This window comes from Astatotilapia calliptera, chromosome 11 (assembly GCF_964374335.1).
Source record: "Astatotilapia calliptera chromosome 11, fAstCal68.1, whole genome shotgun sequence".
NCBI classification, from domain to species: domain Eukaryota; kingdom Metazoa; phylum Chordata; class Actinopteri; order Cichliformes; family Cichlidae; genus Astatotilapia; species Astatotilapia calliptera.
In genome coordinates, this window is record NC_137432.1 from 32,890,875 (window position 1) to 32,907,457 (window position 16,583).

The 16,583-nt window shown below is 37.5% G+C and overlaps 1 protein-coding gene across 1 annotated transcript; it reads left to right on the forward strand.

Annotated features, from left to right (window-relative positions):
- Window positions 1-9,140: 9,140 nt before the first annotated feature.
- On the forward strand, window positions 9,141-15,525 carry LOC145431863 (lymphocyte antigen 75-like). The gene is made up of 5 exons (XM_080308140.1): window positions 9,141-9,421; window positions 12,962-13,333; window positions 14,213-14,557; window positions 14,697-14,791; window positions 14,950-15,525. The coding sequence occupies exons 1-5, from the start codon at window positions 9,262-9,264 to the stop codon at window positions 15,043-15,045; spliced, it is 1,068 nt and encodes a 355-aa protein (XP_080164266.1). The 5' UTR covers window positions 9,141-9,261; the 3' UTR covers window positions 15,046-15,525.
- The last annotated feature ends 1,058 nt before the right edge of the window (window positions 15,526-16,583 follow it).

Below are 16,583 nucleotides of genomic sequence, written 5' to 3' on the forward strand. Positions count from 1 at the left end.
GTTTTGGCACGTCCTTCCACACAAACAGTCTTTAAATCCTGAAGGTTCAGTGGGCCCCTTACAAGAACTCTTAGCTTTAGTTCTTTCCATAGATTTTTAATTGGATTCAGGCAAGGTGATTGTCTGGGCCATGCTAGCAGCTTGATTTTTTTTTCTCTGAACACAACTGAGACTTTCCTTGTCTGTGTGTCCGGAATCATTGTCGATTACCCTCATTTTATCTCCATAATCTTTAAATGGCGGCAGATTTTTTTAAAATGTTTTTTTATTTTTTTAAAGTCAAGAATGTCTCACTACTACTACCTCCAAACTTCAATAGTGTTTCTGGGGTCATATACAGTGCCTCTTGACCACCAAACATGGTGTATATTATGGGACCCAAAGAGTTCAGTTTTGGTCTCATCTGATCAGGCTATATTTCACAGGCTTTTCTAAATGTTGTCCAGGAACTTTTAAATATGCTTCAACATGCTGTTTTTCAGCAATGGAGTCTTGTGTGGTGATTATACAGAAGGGCCATGGTGGTTGAGAGCAGAAATTCTTCTGTAACCAATGTGATCAGTATTTTTGCAGCAATATTGTTGCACAGGTCTTGTGAGAACTCATTGATTTTACCCATAATAAGATGTCTCTCGTGTGACACCTTGGTAATGAGACACCTTTTTATAGGTCATCAGCTGGGACTGAACCAGCTGATTTCAGATTTCAGCTGGTGTCATGACTTTCCCTGCCTTTTTGCACCTCCCTTTCGCCACGTGTTCAATACTTTTTATCCCCTGGGTTATTTCTCATTATTACACATAACACAATGTATGGACATCTATTGTGTGATTTTTTTTCCCTTTGTGCATTGCATAGATTGTTACCAACATCTGGTGAGGATTTCATGTCAAAAGCACATTTAGAAATACATTTATTTAAATTTAACTTAGAAATTTATGACATGTTCAATAAATACCATACCATACCACCTTTATTTATAAAGCACTTTAACATAAAACCAGAGTTCACAAAGTGCTGTACATGCTAATAGCATAAGTAAAGAAAATTAAAATGAGATAAGATAAAATAAATAACTAAAAAAACTAAAATAAAATATTTTACCCGCTGCAAATACAAATCCCACCCACTTTGAATTGATAAAATAGAGTACAAAATAAGAAGAAAAGATGCATAAAAAAGAGCAGAAATGTTTTCAGGATCAATGGCTGGGCATCTGGATTGTTTCAGTAGGCCAGAGCAAAATAACTGTTCTTCCTAAACAGGGCAAGTACCTTAAAAAGTGACCTAGTTTTGAGACAGCTTGAGTAATTTTGAGACTGGTAAACATTTTCCAAACATTTTGGCCTGTAATGTTTCAAAGTCATTTAGATTCATAATTTATTACCCATTTTACTGTATGTAAATGCTCTGTGGTTCTAGATAATGGCCAAAAAGCATGCATGCTGAGATCTGTGCAGGGGGAATTATTTGTCTAGATATTTTCATCACAAACTGGAGATGTTGTTGCTTTGCAGCCAGTTTTTAACAGCAGGAACTATTTTAGAGAGGATCAAAAAGACCTGCAACCAAAGAAGAATTTTGTCTTTAGCTTATGTCCACACAGTCAAAGATGCATCACAGCTTCATTTTTGGCTTTGTCGGCTTCATTTTATGAGAGAGAAAACAAATATGCTCAAATTCTAAGTTTTCAAAATTTATAATCAAACAGTTAGAATTTCAAATCAGTTTTACATGGCATCATTGAGACAAAGGCTCCCACACCGAGGCAGTAAACACTTTTATTGTGTGTGGTAAAAACAGAATGTTAACATGATTGGTCAGAAGTTGGAGGAAATTTTTAGGTCCGACATCCGGCTCACGTTTCATCTCCTGCACCTTTTGGACATCTCCCTAATAAAGAGATGACACTTCTCACATCACCATGGCAACCATCCAATGTTGCTTTCTGGCCTGTAGAGTTAGAGAAAGGGGAGGAATTGGGGAGAGAGAAAACTTTCAAACACCAGAATTTATAGACATGTTTTGGTCTAGCAGAGTCAGCCTTTAAGTTTTGTACCTTGTGGTGCCAACACTAGTCCAGGGCTCCAGGCAGACTATCCCCATCAAATTCCTCAGTGAAGGGGCTTTACCCTGTTCGTATCTGTTAGTGTTTGAGTGTAACAGTCTAAATCTAAAACTATTCTACAATACACATCCAAATGCAAATGTTGAGGTTATTGTGTAATATCGAATAATGGGGGTACATAAGTATGAGTATATGAGCCTTAAAGATAAAAAAAATAAATTGTAACAGCTTCACAAACTAAACAATTCTTATTTTTAGAATACAATAATCCTTTCAGTCGGTTAGTATTCTGAAAGCAACTAAAATTCTAAAGGTCTCTTTGTAAATAAGGAATTTCTTTTGGTTAAAATGAACACAAAAAGGTTCCTGCAGAGAACAGTTATAACAGTATTAAGACTGAGGGTATGGAAATTGACTATGATGTGTGAAAATGAGCATTGGTTAAGTGGATATACTAACCAATTATCCTAACTATATACGTGAAGACCACACCTGCTGACATCATGAGGTCACCGGACTACGACAGGGTGAACACAGAGAATCTAACCCAGAGAAATAACAACACACATTCTCATTTTCCAGCTGTAGATAATTGAGAATCACAAATTAACCAAACATAAATGTCTTTGAGAGGAAATCCACAGAAGCACAGTCTGTGGCCTTTCTAAGTGAACGCCACAGCTGGGCAGCAGATTCAAATTCAGAACTTCTTTAGTTTATATTTCCAGTAGCTTATCCACAGTGCTATATGTATACAGGCATAGCTCACTTGCAATATGAAGTGGAGGCTTAAGGGTAAAATTTTACAATGGAAGAGCTTCCCAGGGTTTGCATTTGTAATCCTTGTTTGCGTGTGTTTTGCATACAATATACAAAATGCATTTGCATGAACACTGAGTCTACACAAAGAAAATTAACCACAAAACCTCCACGCTGTGTAACCCTCTTACTGTAAATAAGTGCAACAAACAAAACAAAAGATTCTGGGTTACTTTCTATAACAGCATACAATGCACTGTAACAATTCAAGTCATATATCAAATGTTATAATGCATTATAAAATTACTTAATACATATATATAAATACATCTAAAATAATAAAATAAATATACAGATACATACATATAAAAACGTAAATACAGTCTATTTGCACATTTATATACAAAATAATGGAGGTGCAGAACATGGTCCATTTGGATTCAACATCTTCAGCCTGTCTCGAAATGCTGTCGAAGTTCTACCGGAGGTGGGAGTTAAATATCGGACCCTGCAACCTGCAATTATGGACATCCTTATCTTTGAACATGGTGTGTTCATTATGGATAAACTGTCGTGTGTTGACACAAGGTCAATAACAGAACAGACAGGGCAACAATTAGTTTGACTATAAAAACTTTACTAAGGCTTACAAATGACACTGATCAGATCAGGCTGAAACATCTGTGAAAAAAAATGAAAATCTTTCACTTTATTAAGTTATTACCACACAAATGGAAAATCATCCTCACCGGGGGAGTATTAAAGATGAATGCACTACCAGTAGAACACAAAGCAAATCTAGTGCTTCTGATCATGTGTTTGTATTGCAGACATGAACACCGACAGCTGGAGACTTAAGAGCTGGGTAATGTTTCCTGTATACTTTTTTTCCAGTCTGGTACCTGTCGCACATGTATAGCTCGTGTGCTGTAATGTAATTTTTTTTTTGCAGACAAGTTGGCACAGTCATAAAAATCATGTACAGTACATTAAAAGACACATATATAACAACATTCAAATGTTTGACACAGCAAAAGACAAGTCAGGAAAAAACTTGTCCTGACTTGTCCCATAATTGTCATTTAACAATATAAACCTGAAGCTACAGTCTCACACACCAACACAAATCCCTATCGTAATGAAGACACACACACACACACACACACACACACACACACACACACACACACACACACACACACACACACACACACACACACACACACACACACATATAGTCAGGTCCATAAATATTGGGACATCGACACAATTCTAACATTTCTGGCTCCATACACCACCACAATGGATTCCAAATGAAACGAACAAGATGTGCTTTAACTGCAGACTGTTGGCTTTTATTTGAGGGCATTTACATTGGGAAGATGGCCCCAACTGACCGAGTGCTCAGTGAATACCTCAGGCAGCAGAAACCCAAGAAAGAGGAGGTAGGCGAGGAACCATCATGGAAGGACAGGGCCCTGCACGGTATGTACCACCGGCAGATAGAGGAGGTGGCTGATATCCAGAAATCCTACCAGTGGCTGGACAAAGCTGGACTGAAAGACAGCACAGAGGCACTAATCATGGCAGCACAAGAACAAGCTCTGAGTACAAGATCCATAGAGGCTGGGGTCTATCACACCAGGCAAGACCCCAGGTGCAGGCTGTGTAAAGATGCCCCAGAGACAATCCAGCACATAACAGCAGGGTGCAAGATGCTAGCAGGCAAGGCATACATGGAACGCCATAACCAAGTGGCCGGCATAGTGTACAGGAACATCTGTGCCGAGTATAACCTGGAAGTCCCGAGGTCAAAATGGGAGATGCCCCCAAGGGTGGTGGAGAATGACCGAGCTAAGATCCTGTGGGACTTCCAGATACAGACGGACAAAATGGTGGTGGCTAACCAACCGGACATAGTGGTGGTAGACAAACAGAAGAAGACGGCCGTAGTGATCGATGTAGCGGTTCCGAATGACAGCAATATCAGGAAGAAGGAACACAAGAAGCTGGAGAAATACCAAGGGCTCAGAGAAGAGCTCGAGAGGATGTGGAGGGTGAAGGTAACGGTGGTCCCCGTGGTAATCAGAGCACTAGGTGCGGTGACTCCCAAGCTAGGCGAGTGGCTCCAGCAGATCCCGGGAATAACATCGGAGATCTCTGTCCAGAAGAGCGCAGTCCTGGGAACAGCTAAGATACTGCGCAGGACCCTCAAGCTCCCAGGCCTCTGGTAGAGGACCCGAGCTTGAAGGATAAACCGCCCGCAGGGGAGTGCTGGGTGTTTTTGGTTTTTTTATATATATATACACACACATATTGTATGTAGGAAGTAAGACAAAGCACAAAGCAAAAATGAAAACCAGCTCAAAGAGTTTTCAAAGTTATCTCCACTTTATAAACATTAACAGGGTTGTATTATTGTACATTAAGGGTCTTTACCTTACCATATAAAGCACTTTGAGACAGCTGTTGTTGTGATTTGGTGCTATATAAAAATATAAATAATATTACAAAAAAACAGGTAGAAACAGGGCTGCAGCCTGACTGCTCAGCCGCTTGTTACCTAATGAAGTCCAGTGGCAGCTGGCTTCACTGCAGCTCACAAATGATGGCCTAATTTGACTGCTGTTCTGGGCTGGGATCTGCATTCATTCAGCTTCAATGTCACTCTGGGTTCTTGGATAATGGAGCAGGTGATGCAAAGAACTGAAATTGTGTTAGCAGCACAACGCAGCTCTTTCTGTCATAAATGCAGTTTGCACTTCCCCATTGAACTCTTGTTTTTGTGCAATATAAATAAAAAAACTAAAATTAGCTAATTGAAGGGGGGAAAAAACAAAACAATGCTTGGACACTGCTAGCACAGGGCGCCCACACAAACGCAAAGCAGGAGATGAAGCATCTCTGTATATGTTTCCAAACCAACTTCATTCTAAGCCAAAGACTAGAAAATACGGTGAAGCATATCTTCCCTTTGGTTTCACCTGCACAAGTGCCGAGGTAGGTCTCCCCTGCTTAATTGGTTTTCCCTTTGTCGGGAGCAGCGCTGGGCTCTCCAAATCACGGACAAACAGTATCCCACATTCTTGATTTTTAGTTCACAAACTAAATATTTTTCTTGTAAAACAAAGGGGGGCCCAGCAAAAAAAGTTTGGGAACCACTGCTTTAAGCAGTCTTTATCTAGGCTAGTTTAAGTTTCACATTGTTACATATTGTTTCATTGTTACTATGTTTAATGTTATTGAAAAGAAAAGTTAAAAGGGGGAAAAGTCGCACTGGTCACATTTTGCAAAAAATGTCCTTAATATATCCTTGAAAATTATGTCCTGAGCAGAGACATGACACTGATTTGGATTTGGCTAAAGAAACAAATGTCTTTAGTTCCTGAAAGATTTGAATTAATGAGATATGAAAAGGAGAGCAAGCGAGAGCCATTAGAAAAGTAATGATCCTTGAGAGATCATTTTCAAAACACATTAGGTAAATCTGTCACAGTACTAATTCCTTCTTGTTGAAGAGCTGAAATTGTTGGGTAGGGCATCACCCCATATCTCACTTAAAAAGAAAATAGTTTAATATTTGAAGATTTCTTTCTCTTTTCCTTTCCTTTTTTTTTTTTTACTATTTTAATTATTTATGCTAATTTGATTATAATTGTTTAATTTGCTATTTTGTATTCATTATACATAAAATAAATATCTCAGGCCTTTTCTGGCTTTGAATTATTTGATTTACAAATAGTTCGTTTTTAATGGTATGGACTAATTCTGTCTGAAATAAATAAAGTGATAAATCTTTTTTTAGTACATTTGTAAATAATTAAACAGTCATAATCTGCATAGTGTGATCACAACAGGCTAAAGACTGAAAAGAAGCCAGCATCACTAAGAGAACAAGCTTTTTGGCCTAAGTGCCCAGGTCCCCTGGGTGTGCAGCTGCTCTGAGCGGAGGTTTTCCCCTCATAGCGGAAAGATTTCTTTGAAAAGGACCCAAGGCAAAATAGTCAGTGACGAGTGGGATCTGGAAGTGTTATTATTAATAACACTCAATTGTAGGTGAAATCTTAAGCGTGTGGGGTGAAGGTACAGACGACACAGGAGCTCTAGCTTTTTTCTCCGACTTTATTCACCACCAGACATGAACCCAACATCGTCATTGAACACGCGTCAGTGGTCAATGCGTACTCCGCTGACGGAAATGGGTGGGCCAGCAGGGCAGCATTGGCCAGCACCTACTTCGCCACGGTCCCATTCCTCAATGAACGTAACAGTTCCGCAACAACAAGGAGAACCAAAACTCTCTCATTCCTCCTTTCATTTAACCTCACTCTCTGCTGCTCTTCAACCAAGCCAACCCATCTCATCTTGTTCCGCAACATCAAAAACATTGATATGGGCATTCTCACTATCAGATTGGATAATAGTCAGATTCCAGACTTCTATTCTCCTCCTGATGATTTAGTATTATATTATAATAATTGTCTACTCTATTTCCTAGATTCTCTGGCTCCTGTATAAACCCACTGTTTCCTTCGCTCGTTCTGCTCCATGGTGTACCTCTGATCTCCCAGCATTGAGGGCAAAAGCTTGGCAACTAGAGCGTAAATATAAATGCAGAAATCTATAAATGTCATGTTCTACAGTATAAAGATCCCATCAATTAGGCCAAACAAAACTTTTACTCAGGTATTTTCGGTTTTTATGAGGGTAACACCAGGATCCTGTTTTTGCCTCTCAACAAACTTCTTCAACCCTTTGACACTTTACCACCACACTAATCACAGTACAGAAAATTCTTTAGTGTAGGTCACAAATAATGGCTTATTATAATAATAGATTAATTATGGCCTCTGGCAGTGGACTCATCTCTTTGCTTGTTGTTTTAGACCTAGGACTTCCAGATACAGACTGGTAATGGCTACCAGACATAGTAGTGGTGGAGAAGCAGAGGAAGACGGCGATAGTGATAGAAGTGGCTATACCGAGTGATAGGAAGAAGGACCACGAGAAGCTTGAGAAGTACCAGCTTGAGAAGGATGCTGTCTCATGGTGATGATGAAAAACTAGTTCAATTTATTAAATCTAGACTGGACTACTACAATATATTCACACAATATCTCCGTTCGTTAAGTTGACAAACTGAAGCCTATATTATAGCCTATATTTTGTCTGCTTTGGCTTCAAATTGCACTGTAAATAAAGTTATTTTGGCTGTATTACTAATTTGAGTTGGTTAGTTTGTATCAGCCTTAATAAACTGCTTGCTTATGTTAACTAGTTCCTGCCCTCCTGCGTCCTTTGCATTTGGGTCCTCTTTCTGCTTCAAGTTATCTGCGGTCTGCAAATGCTGACACTTTTCAAATGACTAAAGTTATTAATTGATGTCATTATGCATCCAGAAATTAAGTGTGTACCTGGTTTTATAGTATGCCATTCTGCCAGACAAACACCATCTAGGAATCATACTTTTGTACTGACAATGTAAAATTATTTACTAAATTAACATATTTCCACATAGTATGTTATTAGTATTATCATTTAATATAGTAGTATATAGTCTTCATAAAATTCTCCAGTGAGGGAAGGAAATTAGATGAATGCTAAACGATAATTTTTTGTGAACTGGTAGCATCAGTGACAAAAGCTCCGCCCTTTGTCACTGATGGGGACACTGCAATTACCTTGACATAAACAAAGAAAACAAGGTTGTTTTACATTCTGTATGAGTAACATTTACATGATCAGGATCTGGAAAGCAAAAGCGCGTAACTAATATAGTATCTAGTGCAGAGAAAATGACAGAAACCTCAGCAGAACACTTTTCAGGAGAATGGCAACTATGGCAACTCCTCCATCTAATGTACACAGTGCAATAGTTAGACCCTTCTGCACATGCTCTACAGTGCAAATAACAAAGTTTCATAGTTTACAGTTTAGAGTAAAATGCACCATATATATCTCTGTAATATTCAATTATACTTTATAATTGAGTTGTTTATATATATTAGAGCAATTTCTTATATTTTGTAAACTTTGTATTATGTTGTATTATTTAATTAAACTCAGTCTGTTACTATTTCTATTGTCTTGAAGCAACTATAACCACATAATTTCCTTAGGGAAGAATAAATTATCCTTATTCTGATTTTGTAGTATGAACCTATGTACTATAAGTCCTGCTGCATTAACACCATCTGGGAATCCTAGTTATGTACTGAAAATTAAAAAGTTTAATGAATTAGCATGTTAGCATGTAATACAGTATTAGTATAGTAATGTATGGTATTTAAATAAAATCCTCCAATGAGAGAAAGAAAAATATATTCTTGGTGAACTAGGAGCATTGCCATCAGTAACAAAGTCTCCACCCTGTATAATGCTGTAATTACCTTGACATTAAATTAACCAAAGAACAGGGTTGTTTTGCATTCTAGATGAGAAACATTTACATGATCAGGATCAGAAATGCAAACCAGCACAAAGAATGTAGTATCTGGTGGAAACATATATATACATATAACAGGAACCTTCAGCAGAACTTTGTCAGAAGAATAGCAACTATGGCGGGGATCATGCATCTTCTGCTGCTGTCAGGTTAGTGTTGTAAAATAATGTTAAAAGTTTTGTCAAACATCTTTAGCTTAGTGTATAGTGCATTTCAGTAAAAGTAGCTTTTTTTTTTCTTTTTTTTTTAGCATTTTCTATTAAAGCTCAGTAATGAAGTGGTAATAGTAGGGTAACACGGCAGAAACAAGACCGTACAAACAAACGTACCACGTAATAACCTGTTAATATCCAAGAAATATCATGGTAGCAGCAGTGGTTACACTGTGAAGAGGTTGCTGTGAAACTGACAGGAGCTACTTGTAACGTAGTGCCAGTAACGTAATGTAAATACAAATTTCAGTAATCTTACTGTATATTTTATTTACAGTATTGTTTTACTTTCCTTTACAGTATCTTCACTGTTTTTCCATTTACAGCATTACTGTAGTTCCTTTTACAGTAGTTCTACTGTGATCTCATTCACTTAATTTTTACTGGAATGTCTTGCGCCGCACTTTTTCTGTATTATCCATTTACAGTATTACTGTAACATCCTTTGTGGTATTTCTACTGTTATTGTTTATGGTACTTAGATTGTAGTCTTGCTTAAAGTGCTTTTGCTGTATATTCATTTACAATACAGTATTTTCATTAAATACTGTAAAACTGTGACACACTGTGAACAGTACTGTAAACCTACAACGTAACTGTAAAAGTGAGATACTCAATTAAGTTTGGCCTTTAAAAATGCCTTAAATTGATTGTAGAACATTAAAATGAAAACTTTTTTGGAAATTCAGTCTTCAACTTGTGGGTCTCAATAGTCTATTATATTAAAGCACTTTAAAAAGAAAACTATTACAAATTTTATAATATACCAAACTGACTCTGGAAATCACAACATCTGACATTAACCTCTGTGAAAATCTTGCCTTGTGAAAGCTAAAAAAACCTGGGCATCAAGAAAAATAAAAATACAATTTTGGCAAAAATATAATTTAATATTTAATAAATATAATTAAATATAATTAATTCAGCCTGCTGGTCTTCCTCTGGACCCTCTTTACAGACTTTTGGCTGATCTGTGACTTTGACGGGCATTTGGTTCCATCAGTATTCGTATGATTTGTAGAAGATACAGACAGAATGATAGAATGAACCTGCTATCATCTCTCTTCTTCTCCCCCCTTCCTCTCCTGTTGCTACTTCAATCATGAAACTGATCAATGATCAGCTGATCGGCTTTTCTCTCTTGTTTGTTTATCAGCGGATGTCGCGCTAAACAACAGCAGCACGTTTAAGCTTGATCAGCTGTTGTTAGAATTTATTTAATATTAATTTCTAGTATCAGCTGATGTTTGCTGGAGCCACAGCCGTAAAAGCTGCTGGTCATGATATCGGTTTGGATATGTTGTGAGAGGGAAACATGCAGATGAAACCAGGAGATGTCCTTACTGGATCATCAGAGCTGAACAGGTGATGGAGAAACAGGTTTACCTTTTAGGTGACATGAATGAATTGAAGGGAAGTTATCAACTGTTTCTGAGAGACAAATAACACCAGGATCCTTTTCTAAGTAGCTGACAGCTGGTAACAAAGTTTTGCCAGGGGGGCAGGTAGGGCATTAACAGGGAAAGGGGGGCACAAGGAAATACCTTTCTTTCTTATTCTCATTTAAAATATTTAGCTTTTATTAAATAACTTTCTGAATCTTGCGAACAAAGTTTTTATCTGACGTAAAATGAATAGAAATCATACATATACCAAAAAGACAGTGTACATCACTGTCACAACAGCGTTTGTTTTCATTCAAAGGCTTTATGGCTTTAATACCTGGTGGGCCGGTCTGTAGTCAAAATGCCCAATTTTTTGTCCCAGTCCAGCCCTGCAGGTTAATACTGGCAGTGTCACCATGCCAGCTGACTGTATTTCATCATCAGCCAGTGTTGTTCTTTATACATCAATATTACCAAAGTTTATCATAACGCAGCATAGAAAGTATTTACTTGCTTTCAGGTTTCATTCAAATGACTTTTTTCCTGTTTCAAAATTAAAAAACGGTTTGTAAGAAGATTATCTTCTTTTTTAACAGGCAGATAAAGTTTTGCATTGGCATTGGCTAATTTGCCAATTGTATGTTAAAAATGTTCGTATTTTAATATTCAAAAATGTTTTTGCCCAAAACATATGTGCACTATATGTCAGTAAAAATACTATGCAAATATTGATGTCCTCGAATGCTGAATAAACATTGACAAGCACTGATTGTATCTCTTGTACTTTATCAACACAGTATCTAAATACTTTGCACCGTAGTGGTTAAAACCTCATTCTAATAAGAGTTAAAAGCGTTTTCGGTTATTAGGTTTATAGGATTATTGAATTATGGTTAACAGTTGGTAGAATTTTTTTCTTTTTAACATTATCTGCCAATTACATCTGCCACCCTTCTCCAAATCTGTGCCCCTACCTGGCCCCCCAACAAAAATTTTCTAGACCCGCCACTGCATCTGTGAGGCGTGAGCGGTGTTTGTTTTTAACATAGTTCACGGAGGAGAATAGCTGCTGACATAATGTGGATCCGAAAATCCCTAATTGGCCTACCTGGGGTTGAAAGTCTCGATAAATGCACGGCATTTCGGCGGGTACATCGGCTTCCGCGAGTGTGACGCTTATTCTGTGCAATGAAAAATAATAAAATATAATTTTATTTTTGTATTTCAATATCACAATAATCTTCCAATTTAGAACTACAAGTTAAAAATAAAAGAACTAAACACAAATAAAATACACTTCAGCTAAATACTTCTAATTTATTTTCCCAAACCACCTGGAGCTGCAGTATAAGTAAAAAGAGCCGCATGCGGCTCCGGAGCCGCAGGTTGCCGACCCCTGCCCTAGGCCATCTGACCTCAGGAAATCACATGATAGGGTGGGGCTAGGTTTCACAATGAGCTCACCCAAAACTCTTTGGGGGGAATGCTCCTACAGGGTCTTTCAGTCAGTAGTTCCCCTATTCACTCCCATTCCACTGCTGTGAAAAAAAAGAAGCACACCATTTATTTAGGTTTAATATGGATTTAGATGAAATTAAAAATAGTTAGGACAATTGTAATATGTTTTTCCTACACTTGTGGAAAACATAGTGTGCATTACTTTAAATTGTCCCCTTTAACACAAGGCACTGCTGGAAAGAGCCAACTGCCACAATTGATATTACCTGGATAATAACATAATATCTAATGATGTAAATATATTGCGACTATCTGACAAATTCTGATAATTAAGCTCATGGTTTTTCTATTGTTTTTAGGTTTAACATATTGTTTGAATCTTCTACCTTAAAGTGTTTGTTAAGCAGATCTGCAGTGTTCATAAACCCACTTTATTTTTGTTCTAGACTTAATTTTCAGTGGTACACATGTTGCTGAAATGTTGACAAATTTTACAGTAAACATCTTTAATTACATTCTAAGTAAAGTTTTGAAATATCAGTTTTTGTGTGTGATTTTTAAAGATCTGACTACTGACAGTAGTGGGTTTTATAATGGCTTGTCATTAAGTATTTCATATATTTCTGTTCCACAGGCCTGTCTTTTCAATTTTCACATGGCCTCCAGCCCCAGTTTGTCTTCTTTCAAACACCAAAGACCTGGTCTGAAGCCCAGAGCATCTGTAGGGAGCAATGTTTCGACCTGGCCACCATTAATGACATGAGAGAGATGGAAATTGTACTTGAAGCTGTCAAAGATAAATATGATGATGCTGTGTGGACTGGCCTTTCAAAAGGCACGACCTTCAGGTGGCACTGGTCTCTGGCAGACGACGACTTCTACAAAGAGGGAGAAAGAAACTACTTGTTGTGGAGCTCAGTAACGAATAGCAACTGTGCAGTTTCCAGCAACGGGAAACTGAATATGTTGTCCTGTACCAACCAAAAATATTCAGTTTGCTTTGATGGTGAGTCATTTTAAATAGTTGTTTTTGCCATACTCTCATCATGTGTGCATTATGTTCTGTTTTGCTTCCTCTGTCTCTTTGTCCTCTTGTTATCGTGTGTGTGTGTGTGTGTGTGTGTGTGTGTGTGTGTGTGTGTGTGTGTGTGTGTGTGTGTGTGTGCGTGTGTGTGTGTGTGTATTTAAGTCCTCAGTTTTCCCTTTTCCTTGTCACATCGTTGTTGTTTACCTGACTGTGTGTGCGCTCTTCTAGAGTCTTAGTGTTGCCTAGTGTTTCCTGGTCGCTGAGTATCAGAAATAAAGCGACTGTTTCAGTTGAGCCTCATATATGAGTCCTGCATTTGTGTCCTTCCCTTGCCTGCAACCCAGCAAATCCTGGCAAATTCATGGTTACCTGTTAGAATGTGTCTCTGATATTTAATGGAAATCCATCAAATAGGTAAATTTTCAGAGGGAGGAAGGAGACAAGACAAGACAAAAGACAGGCTGTGGAAAAGAGTTAGTGTTTAATAATAAGTAATAATTAAATGAAAAGTGGTGTATACAGTGATTGCATCAAGCTCGTGCCAAACACTCAAACTGGTTTTCACTAAATGTAATGGCACTTTTTTATTTTCAAATCTTATTTATCCTTCTTTGATTAGTACTGTAATATTTGTAAATAGGTTTAAAGTTAAATTAAAAAAAAAACCTGTCTCTTTATTTTGATCAGTAGTTTGTCAGTACATAAAAACTGTCTTGCTTTGATTCTCTGGAATACTACAGAACACACTGCACACTCTCTTGGCTGAAACCTGAGGACCATTGCTACATAGTAAATGTTTTAACTGTGAATTTTGTGGAAATGAAAAGTCAGTGAAGCTCATTTTATTTTACTTTGCAGCAACAAAACAAGGTGCAGATCAATACATCCTTAACACACAAAACATGGTTTGGACTGCTGCTCGGGATTATTGCAGAACACACTACACAGACCTGACCAGTCTAAGGAATGATGCTGAGTACCAGATAGTCCAGCAAGTAGCCAATGGCAATGAAGTGTATGTTGGCCTTTTCAGAGACCCCTGGGAGTGGTCAGACCAGACTGACTCCTCATTTAGATACTGGAACCCAGACAAGACTGTCTGGACTGATAGCACTCAAACCTGTGTTGCTATGCTGAAGGTAAACTCTGGTAAATGGGGAGACAGGGCATGTACAGAAACACATCCTTTCGTCTGTGATTGCAGTGAGTAAAACTCTTTACTAGAAAATTTATAAAACATTTATATTTCAAATAGAAAAAAAAATATCTATGTCTTTCTCCATGACAGAAATGTATAAAATGAAGGATCCAGACTAACTCTGTTTACATCTGTTTATATTAGGGAACAAGCTGAGTTTCATTAAACTGAGGATCAGCCCACAGGACTCAATGCTGGATCTAAGTAATCCTTCGGTGCAAGCAGACATCCTGGAGCAAGTAAGTGATGCAGATCTTTGTTAATGATGAGCAGTTAAATTTGAGTATATCATATATATGTTTATTTAGATTGCGACATGAAATAACTACTTCATCGCATTAGGACCTTCATGGTTTTGCTATAGTAAATGGAAACATGAATATTCTCTGTTTAATAGATGAACCAGAAGCTAAGGAGTTATAACACGACTGCTGTTTTTCATCTAACGTGGAGAAAACAATCTGATGGAAGAGTTTTTACCAAGGAGCCTTGAAGAAGTGGCTGACGAGAGAAAAATCAGGGGAAGTGATTAATATGGATGATAAATGTACTTTAACAGACTAGCACAGAGCAATGTGAACATAGAATAGACACAGTTTTACAGATTAGAATATTTTGGCGCGTAACAGCAAAGCCAGATTACAGACATTTGCCAACGAAACTATGTGTAAGAAAAAGTACACTATGATAATGAAAAGTTATACACCGTCTCTCTCTCTCTCTACATATATATATATATATATATATATATATACACGAATATATATATACACGAATATATATATATATATATATATATATACATATATATATGAATATATATTTGTGTATCTTTTTTCTGTCCTTACGTGTGCATTTATGACTGTTTTGCATTGGAAAGTTTTTAAATTTGTTTTTGAGAAAACAACATCTAGCACTTGCTTGGATTAACTCGTTGCAATTCAAGGCAGTACGACTCGGCTCAACAATTTTTCAGTCGGCTGTTTTTATGCTCGCCACGTGGCTTGTGTCATGGGTGTCTCACGTATCACATAACATCCTGTGTTGTGCGACACAGTTTTTATTGTGTGTTGCCCAGTCATGCACCTCTTGATTTTTTTTTAACTTGTGTCAGATCATGCCTGTTTATACCTCCATCACTGAAACTCAGGGACATACAGACACACAGAGTGAGATGTTGCAACTGTTGTGGAAAGAAAGGATGCAAAAAAAAAAGCTTCCAGTTGTGACTTCTTCTTGTTCGTATCAGCGAGTATGACATGCATTTCATTGCCTTGTACATATGGCGTGTGCAATGACAATAAAGATGAATTCTATTCTATTCTATTCTATTCTATTCTTCTATATTGTCTTAGTAGTGACACCTATTTTTTTGGTGAATACTGCAACAGCTTCTTACGTCTTAACAGCAGGTATGAATGGTTGGATCTGTGTGATGATGGCATGGCAGTGAGTAAAATATGATCACCCTATGTTTGCTGAATGATAGGTACCACAGGCCTTCAAGCTTGCAGTATTTAAACCGTTATTTACAAAGCCATCACTTGACAAAGCTGTCTTAGGTGGGTCCTCTGTAGAGGAATGATTTCAGTCGGGCTTCAGAGTTAATCACATCACAAATACAGCTTTAGTGAAGGTTATAAATGATCTTCTTATGGCCTCTGACAGAGGACTAATCACTGTTCTTGTCCTGTTAGTGCAGGTACTGGTCAATACTACTGAAAATAACATTTTGTTACAGTGATTAGAGCTTGCTGTAGGCATTATAGGTACAGCACTACTGGAGTTTGAATAATATCAATCTAATAGACTCAAATGAGTTCATGTAAATGAAGAGTACTCTTTACACTAAGGTTAATTATGGAGGTCCACAGGGTTCCATAAGACCCTGTGGACCTCCATAAATGTAGACCTTATAAATGTAGAAACTTAAAATAATCTGCAAAGCTCTCTCAAAGAGACTAGAGAAAATAACCCCCTCTTAATTCATCCTGACCAAACTGGTTTCATAAAAGGTAGGCACTCATCAAC

What these genes read in the sequence shown, in the direction of transcription:
- LOC145431863 (XM_080308140.1), top strand. Translation starts at nt 9,262, where the DNA reads ATGAGAAACATTTACATGATCAGGATCAGAAATGCAAACCAGCACAAA. An exon ending in TCCTTTCGTCTGTGATTGCA is followed by an intron (nt 14,558 to 14,696) that starts GTGAGTAAAACT and finishes TGTTTATATTAG; the next exon opens with GGAACAAGCTGAGTTTCATT. An exon ending in AAGCAGACATCCTGGAGCAA is followed by an intron (nt 14,792 to 14,949) that starts GTAAGTGATGCA and finishes TCTGTTTAATAG; the next exon opens with ATGAACCAGAAGCTAAGGAG.